The sequence below is a fragment of the Dreissena polymorpha genome, chromosome 1 (genome assembly GCF_020536995.1).
Source record: "Dreissena polymorpha isolate Duluth1 chromosome 1, UMN_Dpol_1.0, whole genome shotgun sequence".
In the NCBI taxonomy this organism is placed as follows: domain Eukaryota; kingdom Metazoa; phylum Mollusca; class Bivalvia; order Myida; family Dreissenidae; genus Dreissena; species Dreissena polymorpha.
The window spans coordinates 51,068,843-51,089,013 of NC_068355.1; the positions used below are offsets into that span (position 1 = coordinate 51,068,843).

General features: G+C 34.5%; 1 protein-coding gene across 2 annotated transcripts; it reads left to right on the top strand.

Annotated features, from left to right (window-relative positions):
* The first annotated feature begins 1,599 nt into the window (after positions 1-1,599).
* LOC127880343 (uncharacterized) lies at positions 1,600-19,984 on the top strand. 2 transcript variants are annotated; one of them, XM_052427755.1, is made up of 4 exons: positions 1,600-1,953; positions 17,443-17,540; positions 17,913-18,055; positions 18,330-19,984. In XM_052427755.1, coding segments are annotated over exons 1-4 (1,224 nt in total). In that variant the 5' UTR covers positions 1,600-1,951; the 3' UTR covers positions 19,311-19,984. The 2 variants fall into 2 exon arrangements, with proteins under 2 accessions (XP_052283715.1, XP_052283716.1); XM_052427756.1 differs by lacking the exon at positions 1,600-1,953 and having other exon boundaries at positions 17,160-17,540.
* The last annotated feature ends 187 nt before the right edge of the window (positions 19,985-20,171 follow it).

Genomic DNA, 20,171 nt, shown 5'->3' on the forward strand with positions numbered 1-20,171 from the left:
ATTCAGCCACAGCAGGCAAATCACAGAACACATTATGTTCTTCGTTTGATATGTTGCAAAGCGAAACCTCTTATAACTTCTATTCTACCGCACTTACATTGTTATTTTTATGCCTTCATGGAGCGATATGCTTTGTTCCTTGTCCGTCCATCACGAAGTTTGTGTTTTGAACTCCGCTGAAACTTCTTTGTGGATCTTACTCAAACTTTGACATTTTAATGACCTTAATGTGTAGATGATCTTGAACGAAACATTCGGGCTGCGTCAAGTTTTGACAGACCTATCGCTTTTGTCCGTATATCATAAGTGAATATATCGTTCAATGACGCTTGTGTTTTCAATTCCTCTTTCACTACTCAGTGGATCATGTTCAAACTTTCACAGTTACATTACATTTATGTGTACATGGTCATAAAGAAAGGACATTTGGCTCCAACGAGTTTTTTTTTAATTATGGCCCCTTTCCTGTTTTTTTTTTCCACTTCATGTTATATAGTCCCATTTTTTAAAACCCCATTTAACTACTTGTACATCTTACTCAACCTTTTATAGTTTGATGACGTTGATTCGTCTATGAACGTAAAGAAGGAGTTTGGACTGCTATCAGTTTTGGCCGCATTGTGTCATTTCGTCCACTGTCGGATGTACACAGGCTAATCAGGGATGACACTCTGTGCCTAGACTGGATTTTCGCTTAGAAGAGACTTTCTTTAAACTAAAAATTCAATAAAAAAATGACACTTCCTTTCTAATGAGCATGTGCGGACAGCATATGCATGCTGATCTGGGACGATACTTTACGGATATGCATTTAGTCCAAAATTTCCATAACTGGGCGCAATATTCAATGAAAAAATTGTACAAAAACGTCCTTCAGTTTCAGTATTTGAGAAATTCATACAAGACATGCATTTACAGATGTTGAATGATATCACAGTCATATGATAATATACATTTATTAAAGAAATAACAAAAAACAACAACACACTATTCAAATTTATGTTTCTTAAAAGTACGCGAACAAGTGATCCTGGATCAGTTAGATACTTAGAAATGTACTTTATCGTTGAAAAAGTTGTGAAATTATCCATCTAGAACGAAAACGTTTGTTTTCAATCAGATAAATATCTGAGCAATATACAGCTCTAGTTTTGCAATGAATAATGAAAGCCATTTGTTTCGGTTTACCGCTTGCCTCCTTTCAAGTGTGCTAAAATGATAAAGACCTAATGAATCGTGCGTTGTTGACTGTGTCTTCCACATAAAAAAATACGAGGAGATTTATTTTGATTGTGTCAAGCATATTAATTTATGTTTCTTAAAAGTACGCGAACAAGTGATCCAGGATCAGTGAGATAGGTAGAAATGTTCTTTATTGTTAAAAAAGCTGTGAAATTATCCATCTGGAACAAAGATGTTTTCTTTCTATCAGATAAATTGAATCTGAGCAATATACTGCTCTAGGCGTGCAATGAATAATGAAAGCCGTTTGTTTCGGTTTACTGCTTGCGTCATTGCAAGTGTGCTAAAATGATAAAGACCTAATGAATCGTGTTTTGTTGACTGTGTCTTCCACATAACAAATACGAGGAGATTAGTTTTAATTGTGTCAAGCATATTAAACTTGGAATTTTTCCGCTACAGATTTGTAAAAAAGATCATGGAGTTAAGAACTTCGATAACTTTGATTATGTTTTCTTGATTGCGTTATGTGTATGTGTTAAAATCCATATAGCTGTGCTGATAGAACTTGAGGCAAGAAATAAAACATGCCATAAAAAATGTTTGTGACAGTCAATGTCCTCATTATATTAATCATGTTCAAGGACAAGTGACAGCAGTCTTGCCATGAATTATTCCCCCGCAGAAAATCGATGAAAATTATAACGAGAGCATTAGAAAGCTGGTGATCACAGGAAACAGGAAATACCAGTCACATATTCTATTTTATATGTAAGTATGTAAAATATCTATAAAAGTATATTTAAGCAATGTAAAAATATTTACAAGTTTGTTTGCCAATTTAATAATCGCATGCGTGGTGCTTGGTAATACATTTCAATAGACTTGTCTAATGTTGGTAGTGACTAGAACTTCCCTGTCCCACATGTCGCAGTCGTTTAATGCGGCTTTGATACGGCCACACCAGGCAGGTAGCATCTGTGGTTTCCATAAGTGCTGTCACCAATCGGGAACCCTCGGACTATTCCGCCATAACGGCGATCGTGTGGTGTAGCCCACTGTCCGAAGCGTTCAGATTGGTGCAATCGTAACTGATTGGTGTTTTCACATCTAATGGGCAAAACGACGGCAGTGGCAGCAGATTTATGTTGAGCATTGTAGCTGAGGGGAGGTGTGATGTATGTTACCGTTTTTTTTTCTTCTATAAAATAAAACCATAATAGTGTTTGCTTTCATACAAATAAAACAATTTAGAGTGTACGTTGGAATACAGATAAAAGAATGTAGAGTGTGTGTTGGCCTACATATAAAACAATGAAGAGTGTATGTTGGCATGCACAAAAACAATATAGAGTGTATGTTGCCATACAAATAAAACAATGTAGAGTGTGTGTTGGCATTGAAATATAACAATTAAGAGGTTATTTTGGCATACAAATAAAACAATGTAGAGGTTATGTTGGCATACAATAAAACAAGAAAGAGTGTAATTCATGGGCGTCCGCACATAGGGGCAAATGTGGTCAGCTGACCCCCCCCCCCCCCCCCCCCCCCATGGAAAATCGTCGAGCGAAAAAGATAGTTGAATATGGAAAAATCTATACGTGTACAAATATGATTCCTGAATTGAACAATTTGGGTCAGAATGACCCTTAGTTAGTTTCACACGAACATCAACTCCCATTCACATGTAAACAAGTCATGGATGCGGTTATTGCACAATTTATTTACTCTCAAAACAATGTTTTAAACATGATTCATTCGTGCGAAATCGTGGGAGAAGTCAATCAATTAACATTTATTCAGTCCCTGAATAGGAAGTGAATGCGACGTGGGTCTCTGCCGAATTTCTCGACGATTTTATGACTAAACATATTCTTGGCAGTGTTGATCCGATCCCTGTGAACGCTCATCATGCATAATCCTGAGAGCCTGTCGTCGGGCATGGTGGATCTTAGCCATGTCTTTACTCGTCTCAGCGTGCTAAATGATCGTTCCACCGTACATGTGGTGGCGGGCAGGGTTAGTAATATGATCATCGCCTCACGCACAGCCGGAAACAAATCCGTTTTTTGACCAAGTAAACACAATCTTATTCATTCTGTTTGATGGATTCCTTCTTGTTCATGTCGTACCATGACATTGCGTCTTGTTCAAAATTATCGATTTGATAAAATTCGTCGATGGTTCGGACTGTATCTTTAGTCTGATCGATCGAAATTTTTTATATGGTTCGGATGGAGTTGATATAACATGAACGCAGGCATATAAGATTCAGAAAATCGGCTTCCTAGAGACTGGATCAGTGAGTCCATGCACGGAATATAAATGGTGCGTAGATAGTATTCTTCACTGGTTCCACCAACATTTGCTCGGTGTACTGGACGGCCACATTGCCGTGATATTGTCATTGTAACACCAATGACTTCGGCTGTTTTTCATGCCTTACCGAATATATCCTCCGCGAAAATCGAATCCGCATTTTCTAGATGATCGGTGAACATCGATGTCAGAATGATTATCGACGTGTTTTTTTGACATCGATCATGTCTAATTGAACAGCCTTAAGTGCTTGCGTTATGGGCTCTAAAATGGACGAATATTTGGCTATTATGTGGAGCGTTATCACAAATGTCGCCGTTCCACTTGCCGTCCATAGCTGATGTGCGGTCTGTCGTCCTTTCGTATTATGTTCGTTTTGCGCTAAATATTCTAACTGACGGCGTATTTCGATGAAATGGTTAGCGAAGATTCGTATGCTTTTTTACTTTGCAGTCCACCTTGTTTCGCTTAACAATGTGTTCGGAACTAGCCGTCTTCTCTTAGGGCTCTCTATGAAATACTTAATGATTGCTTTCACAGTTCCTATGGTATTACGTAAACTGTATTTTGATTCTATATGAGAAAAGTCAATATGATCAAAGGAGAAACAAATAGGTATAACCCACTCCAATACAGTCAATTTATCAAATCCAAATCCTAACTCGTAACCTTCCAGATATACTTCATGATGCACCATGATCTGGCCTTATTCTCAAAATATTCTATGCCTCCGGCGGCAAAGGGAAAAAAAACCTTAACCCCCCCCCCCCCTAGGATAATTTATGCGGACGCCCATGCATACACTCTTGTTTTGTTTCTATGTAGGCAAACATACACTTTCTATGTAGGCAAACATACACTCGGTGTATGTTTGTCTACATAGAAAACAAAACAAGAGTGTATGTACGCATACAAATAAAACAATTTAGATTGTATGTTGAAATACAAGATAGAGGCTATGTTGGCCTACAAAAAACAACATAGGGTGTATGTTGGCGTGGTGCCTTTCAATAATTACGTAAGGCCAATTAATGAAACACGTACTTTATGTTTGTAAACAGATTCGCAGATCAAAGCAAAAATTAAATGAGATATTGATCATGATGTTAATTTAACATTTACGAAAATATTTAGCCAGATAAATAAGTTTTATACTATAAAACATGAATGTGGCTGCTTACTATGTGAGACAGACTACTAATTGCCAGTTAGCATTTAACTAATAGAGTAAACTGTTGTATAAGACCTTGTCTGCTTGTTCTTGTTTTCGTCCAGGCTTTAAATAGGCTACTCTACATATATATCTTTTGCTCTTATAACCATTTATAAAATTAGCAGTTAATAAACATTTGAACTTAATATAAATAAAATATGAACTTTTTGCATAAATTAATTGATTAATTAATTTTGAGTGTTTGTCGCATACACATAGCCTGATCAATCAATATATTAACATAAAAAGATAATATATCTTTCATTGTACAACTTATTGGTCAAATTACTGTGTAAACATAATGGTTTGTATAGAATTATTGTTTTTACACTTTTTCTAGAACAGTTAAACCTACGGAAAAATGTTAGGCAATATATATACAAACATTACTAGATCTATATCCAATATATACTACCGATAATAAATATCTGTTTCCACAAATAACAATATATTTATGATGGGTCGGCCAAACTCGTTTCGTTATTTTTTCACAAGACACAAGAACGTTCAGTGACAGATAATTCTGATTCTCTCTGTATTATTTGTTTCTCTATACTTTAACGTTTATTTTGCAAATATGATCGGATATAGCAAAATGACAGAAAACTTTAAATGGAATACCACAGACAGGTTTAAGGTCGGAGCCAAAAATAAAGGTCGGTCGAGTGACTGGAAACAGACATCTTTTTAGCCGTATTCATCTTCAATATCCGAAATGGTACACTATAAGCAGTATATTTCATGACATTGAATACGTTGGTTGATAAAAAATTCTTGATTTAAGGACACGTTGATGTCAGCTTAAAATGTATAACCACATACAGTTTGGTTCAAAATATGTGTACGACTCGTACAAATACCATAAGACTATCTAAACAATTTTAACAATGTAAAAATTGAACTATTGTTTTTTTTGTGTGTGAAAAATACGTCTTGTTGAATGTATCTCAATAACTACGTTTTAAAATATCACTCAGTAAAATATTCATATGAAATATTACTTGTATTTTCAAATGCGTTTGCAAACCAATACTTTTCAGGAAGCCTTCGTTCAATTGAGTATCGTTATTCAGTGTCTGTTTATGTAATGCGCATATAACGTTGATTGCGCTAAAGTTCACTATATGGTGTACTTTTTATCTTGAATAGCATTCACAAAACCTGAAACCAAATATTTCAATCCTTTCAAACTAGTGTATTATACTTCACATGAATAATTCAAAGCAACAAATGCACGAAAGAATGAAACAATATATTTGTAAAACCAATTACATTTGCATGAAAGAACGCTTGGAGCTTTTACAGCTTTTTCAAACCAAGTATCCTTGACTCAAAATTAATGCTGCATTTAGTTAAATAATCTCCTACATAATTAATTTAATGTTATTATTCATAGCTCGACAAGTATGTTTTCAATTTTCTGAATCAAGTTAACCATGTATCTCATGAACAAAATATTGTATTCATTTTATAAAATTTAATTTAAAGTGACTTGCTCACATATTTCAGATTGTTTTGAAATGCGTTATTAAATGCGTCCAATTGATGACTGTAAACATCGGAACTAAAAATCTCAAGTATAAACAATAATAAAAATTAAAAAAGAAAAAAGCTTACCACACCTGGACTCGAAACACTGAGCCTTGGATTTAAGGTATAGCTCTAATACCAATCGGCCAACTGGGCTACTTCAGTTTATTACGTATTCTATACTATATTAGCAATCCAGATAGTGTCAGAAAATATAACGATAACTCAACATTTTCAATCGTTTCGAGTTTGTAACGCTTTATGATTGTGACGGTTTTAAATCGTTGAAAATGCACATAATGGAGCAGTTTAAGTGTACAGTAATATTGTTTTTTCATAAGTAACAACAATTTGCTAATCTGAAACATTTTTTTTTCAATTTTGTAAATTTGTGACAGGTCCTTTTAATCGCCAAGTTTGAACAAGACAAGTTCTAAATGTCTTTTATAATGATGTTAAATTGAAATGATGATCTGGAAGAAAACACATTTCATCGGCTAATAGCCAAGATAACTATTTAATGTTGGTTTTGTTTGTAACAAATCTCAACGATTAAAAATACAAAATAGAGAAAACCTAACAAACAAGCTGTGACGACTGTTCTTGACTATTATAATTGTACAGCACGGTGTCGTGGTTTCATTTCATGCCATTCATGAATTAAGCGTACAAGTTGTTTTCATATTTTACTTATACACATTTTATTTTCAAAACTATATTGGTTAACGTGATGTTGTCAATGGAACTAATGTCTAGCTCCTGATAAATGAACTGAGTATCTAAGTTTAGCTATTCTACTGGATAAGACTCGGTTGTTACCTTGACCCTATTTCAGTCGTTTGGCAAATAATATGGTAACCAAAATGACACCAATACAACTAAACATACTTTAGTTTTCACAATATATTGTTACAAATGGATAGTCCAACTAAGAAATGAACTATGATGGAAACAGTGTATGAAATGTAAAATCTTAATTTTCTGGGAACATATACAAACTAGAAATGGCGCGGCAGAGGCCGACGCGTATCCCCACGCCACATGTTTGACCCAGGGACGCCCCAGGGTTGGTAATGGGGCCATGCATAGTTGAGATTTACCGTATTGTCATATGAGATTTTCAGTATAAATTTGAAGTAATTCGGTGTAAAAATGAAGAAGTTAATGTAAAATAACCTAAAAAAATGAGTGAAAATCTGTACCCTAATTTCTCCTCCTCATCCTGCTCTCCTAACAAATCTAATACTGAATCAACTTCACTGACGCCCATTATGTACATGTCATCCTCATTGGAATGACTTATGAGATGGCTGAACATGCTTTCTTATAGCCAATCTTCTTGCTTCTGTTTTGGAAAAGTTATGTTTTGAGGTTAAATGGTTGACTAAATAGTAGCGTCTCAGAAACTTTCTATCGCAATCTTGTACACAACAATGAAAATGTTGAATTTCATGTCTGTCTTTGATGTGCCTGTTCAAAGTCCATCTTGCTTTAAATTGTTTCTCACATTTTTCCCACTTGAACATTTTGACAGATTTTCAGTAATGAGTCTAAAAGTGTAATTGAACGAATTGAAAGTTTCAGCCCTTTTATAGATTCTTGAGGCTCTATTCCATGAGTTTCTCGTGCTTTTATGCTTGACTGCATTCTATCTCTTCTCTTATATACTGGTGTCCCTTTGCGCCAATATTTTATAATCCCTTGTATAAACATTAAATGGATGAGCTAAACCATTTCACAGATGAGTTAACACAAACAATTGACTACTAAATACATCTCTGCGCCACTACTGTGTAACTCTATATGTGTTTTCAATACACAAGCTTCATTGTTGAAAATTTCCGTTGTCCGATGAAAATGCTTGCTCTTCTTCTGATTGGGTAGATAACCACATAATAGATTTCGAAATCTAAACGCGGACCCTAAATTCAAGGTCAAGGTAACAGTGGTAAAAAATTTCATGCGCATGGAAAGGTCTTGTCCAGATACACATGCGTACCAAATATGAAAGCAATATCTGAAGGGACACAGCAGGTAAAAGCCTTTTACGAATCGCAGTCGCAGATTTCGAAGCGTGAACGCTGACCTCAAGTTCAAGGTCAAGGTCGCATGGGTCAAACATTTTATGCGCATGTAAATGTGTTGTCCAGATACACATGCATACCAAATATGAAAGCAATATCTGAAAGGACACAGAAGTTATGAGCCTTTTTCGAATCGCGGTCACAGATTTCAAAACCTGAAAACTGGCCCCAAGTTCAAGGTCAAGGTCACAGAGGTAAAAATTTGTATGCCCATAGAGTGTTGTCCAGATTCATGCACACCAAATATGAAAGCAATATCTGAAGGGACACAGTAGAAATGAGCCTTTTTCGAATCGCGGTCGCAGATTTCGAAACCTGAAAACTGACCACAAGTTCAAGGTGAAGGTCATAAGGGTAAAAAATTGTGTGGGCATGGATAGGTGTTGTCCAGATACACATGCATACCAAATATGAAAGCAATATCTGAAGGGACACAGTAGGTATGGCCTTTTTCAAATCGCGGTCGCAGATTTTTAAACCTGAAAACTGACCCCAAGTTCAAGGTCAAGGTCTCAGGAGTAAATTTTTTAATACGAATGGAAAGGTGTTGTCCAGATACACATGCATACCAAATATGAAAGCAATATCTGAAGGGACACAGTAGTTTTCAGCCTTTTTCGATTCGCGGTCGCATATTTCAAAACCTGAAAACTGGCCCGAGTTCAAGGTCAAGGTCACAGGGGTAAAAAAATGTATGCGCATGGAAAGGTCTTGTCCAGATACACATGAATACCAAACACGAAAGCAATATCTGAAGGGACACAGTATTTATGAGCCTTTTTCGAATCGCGGTCGCAGATTTCGAAACCTGAAAACTAACCCCAAGTTCAAGGTGAAGGTCACAGGGGTCAAAATTTTTGTGCGCATGGAAAAGTCTTGTCCAGATACACATTCATACTAAATATGAAAGCAATATCTGAAGGGACACAGTAGTTCTTAGTCTTTTTCGAATCGCGGTCGCAGATTTCGAAACCTAAATACTGACCCAAAGTTCAAGATCAATGTCACAGGGGTGAAAAAAAATATGCGCATGGATAGATGTTATCCAGATACACATGCATACCAAATATGAAAGCAATATCTGAAGGGACACAGTAGTTATGAGCCTTTTTCGAATCGCGGTCGCAGGAAAATCTCTGACCCGGCCCCGCTCCAACCCCCATAATTTTTGACCAAGGGGTCAGATTCCGTCACTGTCACCGTCGTACATATGCTGATAGCTACCATGTATGTAAGTTGCATGGTTCTAGTGCTAATAGTGTAGGAGGAGCAGGTGGCCAGGACGGACGGACGGACGGACATCACCACAATATCCCCAATTTTTCTCCGAAAAGCGTGGGGATAATTATGTATACTTCGTTTCCTCTGTGTTTAATTCTAGAGCATGTTATATCATTTCAGCCATTTATCCATGTATAGTTGAACTGTTTCATCCATGGTTTACGTACGTTAGTGCATTTTTCTATTCTGAAATACAACGCTCGAAAGCTGTTTCACAACCTTAAATTTCATTTCATACTTACAATATCTTTGTATATGGTTGCTATGAATTTATGTAACGAGCTATTATGACATTTGCACAGCTTGGCAATCAGCGTTTACTAGTGAATCACTGCCCAGATATGAAACGTTGCATACATGTATATCATGCGAAGCATGCTCGCAATATATTCCTAACAAGTTTAACCGTACTAACGCTATGGTTGGATCCCGGTACATTAATGTTTAAAAATTCGCTTGTGCAATATACATGTATATGGTAAAATATCGCAGTACGAAGAGTGTACATTATATGTATAAAACGTGCGCGTTTTACAAAAAAGAAGAAACACAATTCAGTGTTTACCTATGGAGTTACTCACGAAAGTTCACAAAATACGCACAGAAATTAAAATATTTTTATGTTTTTTTTCTTTGAAATAATTTGTTTGTAATTAAAGCATATTCCCAATTTATAATTGATGGGCGGAGAATTGAGCTTTAAAGTCAATATTTCATAAATAGGGTTATAATTAATTGTGAAAAAAAAAACAAACATTAGTGATAAGGCGTGTTTTTTAATGCAATAGTTAATGTAACACTTATTCTTAGGGTTGTTCTTTCAAACCGAAACAATACTTGTTAAAACATGAGTTTTTAATCAGATATCGTAACTCTCATTACGTAAACTATTGAACTTCTAGTTGTATAAAAGAAACTCCATATGTTGCCGTCTCATATCTGACCACAAACGGTTACCCGTCGATTATTTCGATTCTAACACGATTTCATTAATAAGGTTATAAACGAGATCTTTCTCGAATGTAACCGAATGTACTCCACGTTTCCGCGAAAACGTGACGTCATCCCAACAATAACAATCAAATGACGAAGTCTTCATTCATAAATAGTGTGCGGACAATCTAAGTGACGTCATACTTATCTCCGTTGGTATATCGGGGTAATAACCCACGGTAGTTTTCCTTCTTTGTATATAGAAAACAAGTTACGTGCCGTGGTAGGATTAAGAAATAATCGACTGGTAACCGTTGGTTATTGCGGTATATGGAGTTCCGATGCGTAGGGATTAAACCACGAGGGCGTAGCCCGAGTGGTTTGATAACAAGCATCGGAACGACATACCGTTGGTTATTACCGCAATAACCAACGGTTACCCGTCGATTATTTCGATTCTAACACGATTTAATTAAAAAAGTTATCCGCGATATAAAGGTTATAAATGGGAATTATATTAACCGAACGTCCTCCACTTTTCCGCGAAACGTGACGTCACCACAACAACTAAAATCAAATGACGTCGTCTTCATTCATAAACTGTGCGCGGACAATCAAAGTGACGTCACTTAAAACAACCGTTGGTATATCGGGGTAATAACCAACAGTAGTTTTCCTTCTTTGTGCATAGAAAAGAAGTCACGTGCCGTGGTAGAATGCAGAATAACCCACACTTGATATCCTTCTTTGTCTATAGAAAACAAGTCGCGTGCCGTGTTAGAATACCATATAATCATCTTCTTAAACGTCATACAAGTCGTTATTTTGTTTCCAAAAAGTAGTATATTTATGAAATCATGATGCCAGTCTGTTCATAAAGACAACTCGAGCACGGTTTTAACAAATACGACCGATTTTAAATGAATCTCTCTTGATCAATACTACACCAGTGTTCAGCACCTATTGTCAAGACAATTTATATTAAATACAAACATGGTCACTATATTTATATGAATATTACCAATGCGTCATCAGTTAAAAGACAACAATTACAAGTAATGCAATATGTTTAACAGTCATTTAATGAAGTAACTCAATGTTTTCCGCATGATTGTTACATATCTATGATAAAATCTATTCAATTAAATGTCTGCTTACTAAAAAAATCAACTGGAAAAGAGTGCTACACAAATGCTGCTAATCCTATATTGGTATTTTCCCTATAGTAATTATACCAATTATGGTTCTAAAACTCAATGAAATATAATTAATTCAATTTGCTCATTGAGGATATAATTGCACTATCAACATTTGCATTGAAAAGTTGTCTTAAATTTCGCCTTTTATTAAATTAGGAGCATTTTAACTGGTGCTTGTATTTTCATTGTTACAAGCATGTCTTTAGAGAACATATTCGGCATACGAATAATTTTGTGACTGAATTATAAGTTACACAATAATTGAAATATGTCTACGTTGTGAAAGATAGATAAAATGAATTATTTAACAGGCCATGTAGCCTGCAGTTGTCTTGGAGAAGCGTTCAGGATTACTGTACATCAGTACTACATGTGCGTTCACAATAATTGGTTTTTCGAAGGTTTTTTATCAACATATGATTGGTGTTATATCGTATGTTTATGCATAATTTTGATTATCAATAAACTTAATAACAATTAACTATATCATAAAGTCATTTTGTGAGGTCCTGTGGTCATTTCAAATGCTCCAGTTTGTTGTAAACATTATTTGACGAGTCTTATTTCACCGTCTGTTATCATGTTGCGTCTATTAAATTCGTCACGTTCTTTTTCATTTTTCTGGCATTTGCGTCTGAGAGCAAAAATTTGACTTTTCGCTTGTTTGAGGTTTCAATTAACGTTTGAAAAAAAATAATTAAATAATTTTCAATACTAGAAATTGTACATACGAGTTTGAAGTTTTTAAGATAACAAAAATGCTGAAGCTGTTTCAAACGGGAATCAGGGATCTCATTAACTTACTAGCAAAGGTGTCAACAAAACAAATACTATAAGAAGAGAGGGGCTACAAAATATTATTACAAAAGTAGATAGAATAGGTGAAAAAAAATCGGAAAACAAATAATTGTTATATGGTTGTCATTCTAGAAATTTTCATTTAAAAGATTGCCAACAACCAGCCCAGACAAAAATCAACTATGATTTCAGAAATCCTCCTTCAAATAACCTCAGTTTGTGACGAAACATTCACCAAGCTTATTCTCCCTTTATTGTAAAACAAGTTAATAATACAGTCGCCAATAAGATCAATGATCAGCTGCTCTAGGAGTGGTATTTGAAAGAACGTCATGTCTGCCTATTTGTCAATGTCTACAGTATGCCGATAAATAAAATATTTGTATAAATATGCAAGAATCTGTTGCATAGATAATAAATGATATCTTATTTTAAATAAGATATCATTTATTATCTATGCAACAGATTTAAAAATTGTTAACATTTAAAGTAGTGCACACATGTCTATTAATTAGACTTTACCAGTTATACGAAAAATTGATTGTAACGAAGTTTCGAACTGAATTGTGTTTCTGTCATATTAACAAACAGGATCCAAATTCATCATGAATTATGGTAGCTGCAGTTTCCCATACAATGTTAAGAAAAGCACATGCGTGTTTGCGTTAACCTTGCGCAAACGACTTTCCAAATATGGGCAATCACCAATACTTCCCAGTCCCACATGCCGTTTAATGCGGTTTAATGCGGCTTTGATACATTTACACCAGACAGGTAGCATCTGCGGCTTCTGCGGTTGTGGATAGATCTATTGGAAAAAACGGAAGAGACAGCAACTTGCTGTACGGAGGCTGGATGTATGAACTACTGTTTTTGCCTGCTTACATGTATTAATATACAAATCGTATGCAGATATGTTTCAACAGTATCACATAGGTTTAAACCACCTAACTGAAGGTGGCTACTCGGGTTGTGAATTTCATTTTTCAAATACTGCTTGAAATAGTACACATTATTTGAGTTTGTACATGATTAATTGGTTTTAATCCGTGTTTTTTAAGTAACAGAACAGTGGTAATTGTTTTATTGGAGTGATTTATTAGGTAGGTATATGTGATTTTTTTATATATGTAACTACTAAAAAAGAATGTTATAGCCTATATTACAATAATTGTAAATAACATAAGTATATTATTATATTATTCAAAAGTATAGAATTACCAATCATTAAAATTTCAGTTAACAATTTGTGTGTTTAAATTATGCTTGCATGTTCATTTTTCGATTAAAACGAATAACTTGTATGCCTCGGTGCAACATATGCCATGGACATTTCGCCTGTTTTTTTTAATATCATCTAGATTATAAATTATCCTACGATCAGACATTCATTGGCAAAAGAAATTTCCTTGAATGTTTCAAGATAACGCCTTTATCACAGCATGCCGTGTATTAATATTCTCACCAAATGATACTTAATCATAGTATTTGTGTAACATGGCTGCTCTTTTTATGTCATTGTTATACGAATTGTAATGTTTTATCTTAATCTGTTATTATAAGTTATTAGAATAACTCTCAGATTTATATTAAAATTGATTAATTGTTACTTGTAATATCACTCAACATACCAGTAAAGTGTTGTATTTTTACACCATGTTAACGAGGTACTAATCGGTGTGCTGGCCGATCTGCAATACCCAATTGCTGCCTATTTTTGTATACTCATAGGTTTACATAGTTTTGGTCTGTTTTTAGGTGTTAGAAGTTCCCTCTGTCCATTTTTACTTGGTTTGATTATGAATTGCTATAATTCTTCGTGGCCCAACATCTTAATAATGTCTAGCTTCTGGAAATTGTCTGGTGATTGTCAGATTTTTGCTTCAATAGATTTTTATTAATAAGTTACGGGAGATTTTCTGATGATAACATGTTCGTCATCTCATCTCAGATGGACGTCATCTCAGACGAAAACAAATCAGATAATAAACTGGTTGCCTCGCTCACTTCTGATTTATCTGTTAACTAACAAAACTGATTATAAGCGAATAATATTTCGAAAATCTTTAAGTTAATTTAACGTTGACAATGTAAAAGTATTGACATACCTTTTCACACGCCATTCTTGATAACGAAGAGTACTTTCACTTTTAAAGTTTAAGATATGGAGGATTGTATTTCATCATGAAGGCAGATGTATTCAGATAAGTAGTATATTGTTATTGGATAGACAAAAAGCTGGTTCTTGTATAATGTCGGTTGGGTTTCAATAAAGGCACCCAAAGTCTATCAATAATTATTGTGATGAAGGAACATGTTTGTGTTTTTAAGATCCTTGGTGCGAAATGTTTTCCTGTTACATCTGCATAATCATGCATATCATATAAAATTATACTATTTCGTGGAGTTATCCACATGAGACTAATTGTACTTCTAGTTTTACACCAGTGTTCACAGATGTTGCCTGTGCAAATCTGGCCACAATTATTGACGGAAGTATTGAGTTTCGATGCTAGCCGACATACCCTGGCAGTTGTTACCATATAATCATCTTGTTAAATGTCAGTAAATCGTTGTTTTGTTTCTACAACCCTAGTATGCTGTGTGAGAACCTGATTTATAACAAGATGCACTGTTTCCACAAGCACTTTATCAAGGAATCACCCTTGCTTGACCTAAACAATGCCAGTATCAAGAACAACAACTAGTTTTCTCTAACTTTATATAATGATCGTGATATCACGATACTCCTAGCTCCCTGTCTAGAATTTCGCTTTTCCTCCTAGATGGGACAACTTGGAGACTCTTCTTCGTAACATAACACAGTTTTACTAAATAATATTGTTTATAAAGTTCTCTTTTTTTGCTGATGTTGATATTAACATCTATATATAGCGTTTATGTTTGTATCTATCTAACCATTGTTTATATATAGTTATATTGTGTTTTGATCTCCGTGTCTTGTATATGGAGGAATAAAAGTATATATAAGTTGAAGTATCCATTTTAGTGACGAATTGCATGATCATGTATTTATACGAGCTTATTAACAATATGAAAGTTTATGTTTTACAAGCTGTTGTCAAGTAGCTTACCGATAAATGTATTCTGTGTTACATAATTAATGAATATGGAGTGCGAGTCAATAATTATTTGTATCGTCCATGCCAGTTTCATAACAACGTGAACAATGATTGTAATTTCAGTTTTTACTTCCATGCCCAAAGAAAATATTTATGTAGAATTCGTTTTTATGTTTATATTTGTATTGTTGCTAAATCTGCTTTAAAGGGATCTTTTCACGCTTTGGTAAATTGACAAAAATGAAAAAAGTTGTTTCAGATTCGCAAATTTTCGTTATAGTTATGATATTTGTGAGGAAACAGTAATACTGAACATTTACCATGGTCTAATATAGCCATTATATGCATCTTTTGACGATTTTAAAACCTAAAAATTATAAAGCGTTGCAACGCGAAACGATTGAATAATTTGGAGAGTTCTGTTTTTGTCGTTAAATTTTGTGTAACTACGAAGATTGCTTATATAAGGTATAAAATACGTCATGTATATGTACACGGCGGAATAGCTCAGTAGGCTAAAGCGTTTTTACTTCAGGACTCTGGCAGGACTGCAGGGGTCAATGGTTCGAAACCTGGTCCGGGCAATGTTCTTTTCCTTTTTTTAATTTTATTCTTGATTTTTTACTGGAGCTTTTACGATCCAATGTTTACATTTATCGATATAAAGCATTTAATGAATAAGTTAAAAAATGCCAAAATCTGTGAAAAGGCCCCTTTAAAGCACCTAGTAAAGTATTGTCTTTACAAGTATTAAATAGTACAATGATTACAGTATCGATGGTATGCTTATAAAATTATAGTGTCATTTAGATATTGCTTATACAGTGCCTTGTATTTACATTTGGGCAATTAGGTAACACAGCGGTAATTCACGTTTGTATATGTAAGTTAACTAAAAAGTTATATTTTTAATTTATGTTGAAAAGAGTGCTTGAAATACAGCTTAACATGTGCTGCCATTTTACTAAGCTTAATTTATTTTGTCCATAGAAAACACCATACATGAAAAATATTGTAGCTGAAAACTTCTTGAATACAACTTTTATATTAAGTTACATGAAAATTTGATAAGTTCACTCACTTTTATTCGGTGGACGATATAAATAGTAAAACAGTTGCCGCAATGTAAAGAGCTAAAAGGAAATCGAACAAGGTAATTATTGTATCTGTCCTTTTACATTTGACAAGGGACGAAACAGATAATGCAGATTCAGTCATGTCCGTTGATGGTGCCTTTAGTACCGTCAAAGACTGACACACACTGGCATAATATTGTATTTAAGAATAACTAACTAAATAAATATAAAGACAAAGTACTTACTGTGGGAATTTTCAACGCCAACATTTCGACGTTGCTGTATATGGACAACGAGAAAACTCATTAAGCACAATACAATAATACATATTTACTTTAGATCTTTTTTGTGGTATATATATATCTGTCGGCTAAAGTGTCGTTTTTAGAAATGTATATGTGATTTTTAAGAGAATATATCGTTTAAAATGGTTATGTACATGTTTTCGAGGTATGTAGTTTGGATCACATATTTTAGGTCTACAGGCGAAGTTTGTATTTTATGTGTATTTTTGCTCCCGAAAAAGCACATACATCGCATGTCAGTATTTTGGCACATAAAACACTATTTCAATGGTAAATGTTTAAACGAAATACTTGTATGCATCTGTTTAACATTTTCTACGTAAAAATATATTTCAGGCCTAGTCGTTTAGGTCACTTATTTTTGCTGCGAACATTGGGGCGTAATAATTTCGGCCAAAATGTATACAGATATTTCAACATAATACGTACCATTCAGGTTCGCGGTGACCATGACAACGGATATTCACGCCCTGCAGAGGGAGTATGCGTCCCAGAAGCGACAGCACAAAAAACATCAGCATATCATAGTCACGGGTATGCATTATTCTCAATAAAGAATTGTGTTTGTATTTCAGTTGCTTTACAAGCATCACATTTTGACATGTTACGCGTTATTTTTCATTATACAATGCACATCGTTTACACATTTTATACTTCTGTTTATATAAATTTCACATAAAATAACATGCCCATTTAAGTTTTTTTTTTTTATTTTTTATTTGAGTTTATTTTGTTCGCTTTTGAACCTGTTTAATAGTCAATAACTTTCTTCCACATGATCCCTGATTTATTGAATGGATATATTCCAGAAATAAAAAAAAGGTCATAAGAGTATTATATGCAGTTCACACGTATATATTAATGTTTCAGTACATGCTCGTACTAAACTAAGTAGTTTTCTATAAGGGTCAGTTAACGACGTCCAGGGACAGTCCAGTATCAGATCTGAACTTGCAGAGAACAATTCTAGGGTTGACCCCCTCACCATAACAACCATCTCTATAGATACTGGCAATACTTTTGACTTCTTGGATTCGATTACTCCTCAGGTATCTTATTACACATACATCTAATAGTTTAAGTGTTATTCTACAATATATGCAACTGCAGTAATACAGATAATGTGTTTGCAAATTATTTGACAAAGTGATCTTTATTTAACATTTGGAAAAACAGTCCATTAGAGAAAGGGGAAATATGATAAATTCAAAGTACGAGCGCGATTGTAAAGAATGCAAAACGATGTTTGATAAATGCACCAATATAATACACTTATAATACACTATAATCAATTGCTGAATTAACATGGTCTTCTTCCTGTAGGTAATTGGAGAGACAAAATGCATTCTTGTTCAACAAACAAAATACAAAGCCACGAGTCATGTTCACAAAGAAGCGGGTACTTCTCAGTCTCAAACATCAGCATGTGGACGTAGACGGGCAAAAATCCTGAAGGGGCGTAAGGGTCGTTCGCTGTCTGTCCCTGCAGTCATAAATGAAGAACGCCTAAGTGTCGACCTTACAGAAGGTGTAACGAGTGCGGTCAGTGAAGATTTAAAAACCCGTTCTGAACTGGAAAACACGAGTGCGGTCAGTGAAGATTTAAAAAACCGTTCTGAACTGGAAAACGATACCATTTGTGGGAAAGTGCCAGAGAAGACTCTGGACACAATTATAAATCCAGAGGAGAAGGATACATGTGCAAATATAGATGATGATGTAATTGCTAACAACAATCAAGATGAGTCGGAGCAGTCATGTAGCCTAGAAAGTCAGATATCTGACAAGTGCTCTATAAATGACAAAGAAGGAATGCAGTGTCAAATAAATGAAGATTATGGCGAACCGACAGATCAAACGACTAAAACAGATCACGGAGCCATAGATGAAGTTCATGGAAACGAAACTGATGGACACGACAAAAAAGATTTGAATAGATCTGGAGCTTTTGACAGTGACACGGCATGTGAAACAAAAGACGATCTTAATCAACAGCGTCTTATTAGCAATCACTTGAGAACTGCTCGATCACTCCCGAGATTTGCAAGATCCTTGTCGTACAACTTTGAGCCGACCGTGCAGAAACACGACCTCAAGGTGAACTCGGAAGTAAAGGCAAATATCTACCATCACTTTAACACGAAAAAACGGCATCTGAGCATTACTTCTGAATTCGGCTCTCACACTAATGATCACAGTGCAGACGCGAGGATTTTAAATCCATTTCCTGTTCAACATTTGAATAAAAACAAAATAAAGGCTGGTGCGAAACTGGGTTTGTACAAAAATGAAAAATTAAAGTGATATATCACTTCTCATGACATTGACTTAAATATTAATGTTTAATTTATTAATTTATTGGAATTATTCTCATATTTGTGTTGCCGTTAGTGACATAGAAGCATGCAAACGTATATTATTATAGCTGTGTACTACTTGATTTCGTTAAATCGTGTGTTCTTATTTATAGTATCGATAAGCGTGGAACTGATCCCATCAGCAATCCTAAATAAAGTGCAATACATAAAAGATACGTTTACAATTTTGGGAAAAAAGCGTCATTCAATATCCCGTCATTAAGCCAAAGCTATATTTCAATATTTCGGAACGGTGACCTTGAAATCAACCATCTGTGCACACTCCTATTAGGTCTGTATACGAGGTATCTATTTATAAAGTTTTATATCAACATCTTAATTTGTAATAAAGATTCTGAGCAGAAAACGTTTATTTTCCAGTTTTGCTGTGACATTACTTACAGTGACGACATATCCCTAGATAAATCTGTATATTAAGTATTCATGCAAACGGTTTCATAAATCATTTCACAAATTATTGGGGGTTACCATCATGTTTATTTATTTTAATAGTTACATATTATTTTGTTTGTGATGCACTTGTTTTCTTTGTTTGGAATGTATCTAGTTTATGTGTGATATTTATACATGTACAACTTTATATCCTGTATAAATGCGTCCAATGCTTAAAAGTTTATCAAATGAATTTTTAATGTGATAATTCATATTTTGATTTCATGTAAAATTAAATAAAAAATAATAATGGTTGTTAAAGTAACATACGTGTAATTATGACCAATACATATACCTTTAATACATTATATATAGGCTACGATGTTTACTGTTATTCTTTCAAACGAACAGCAAA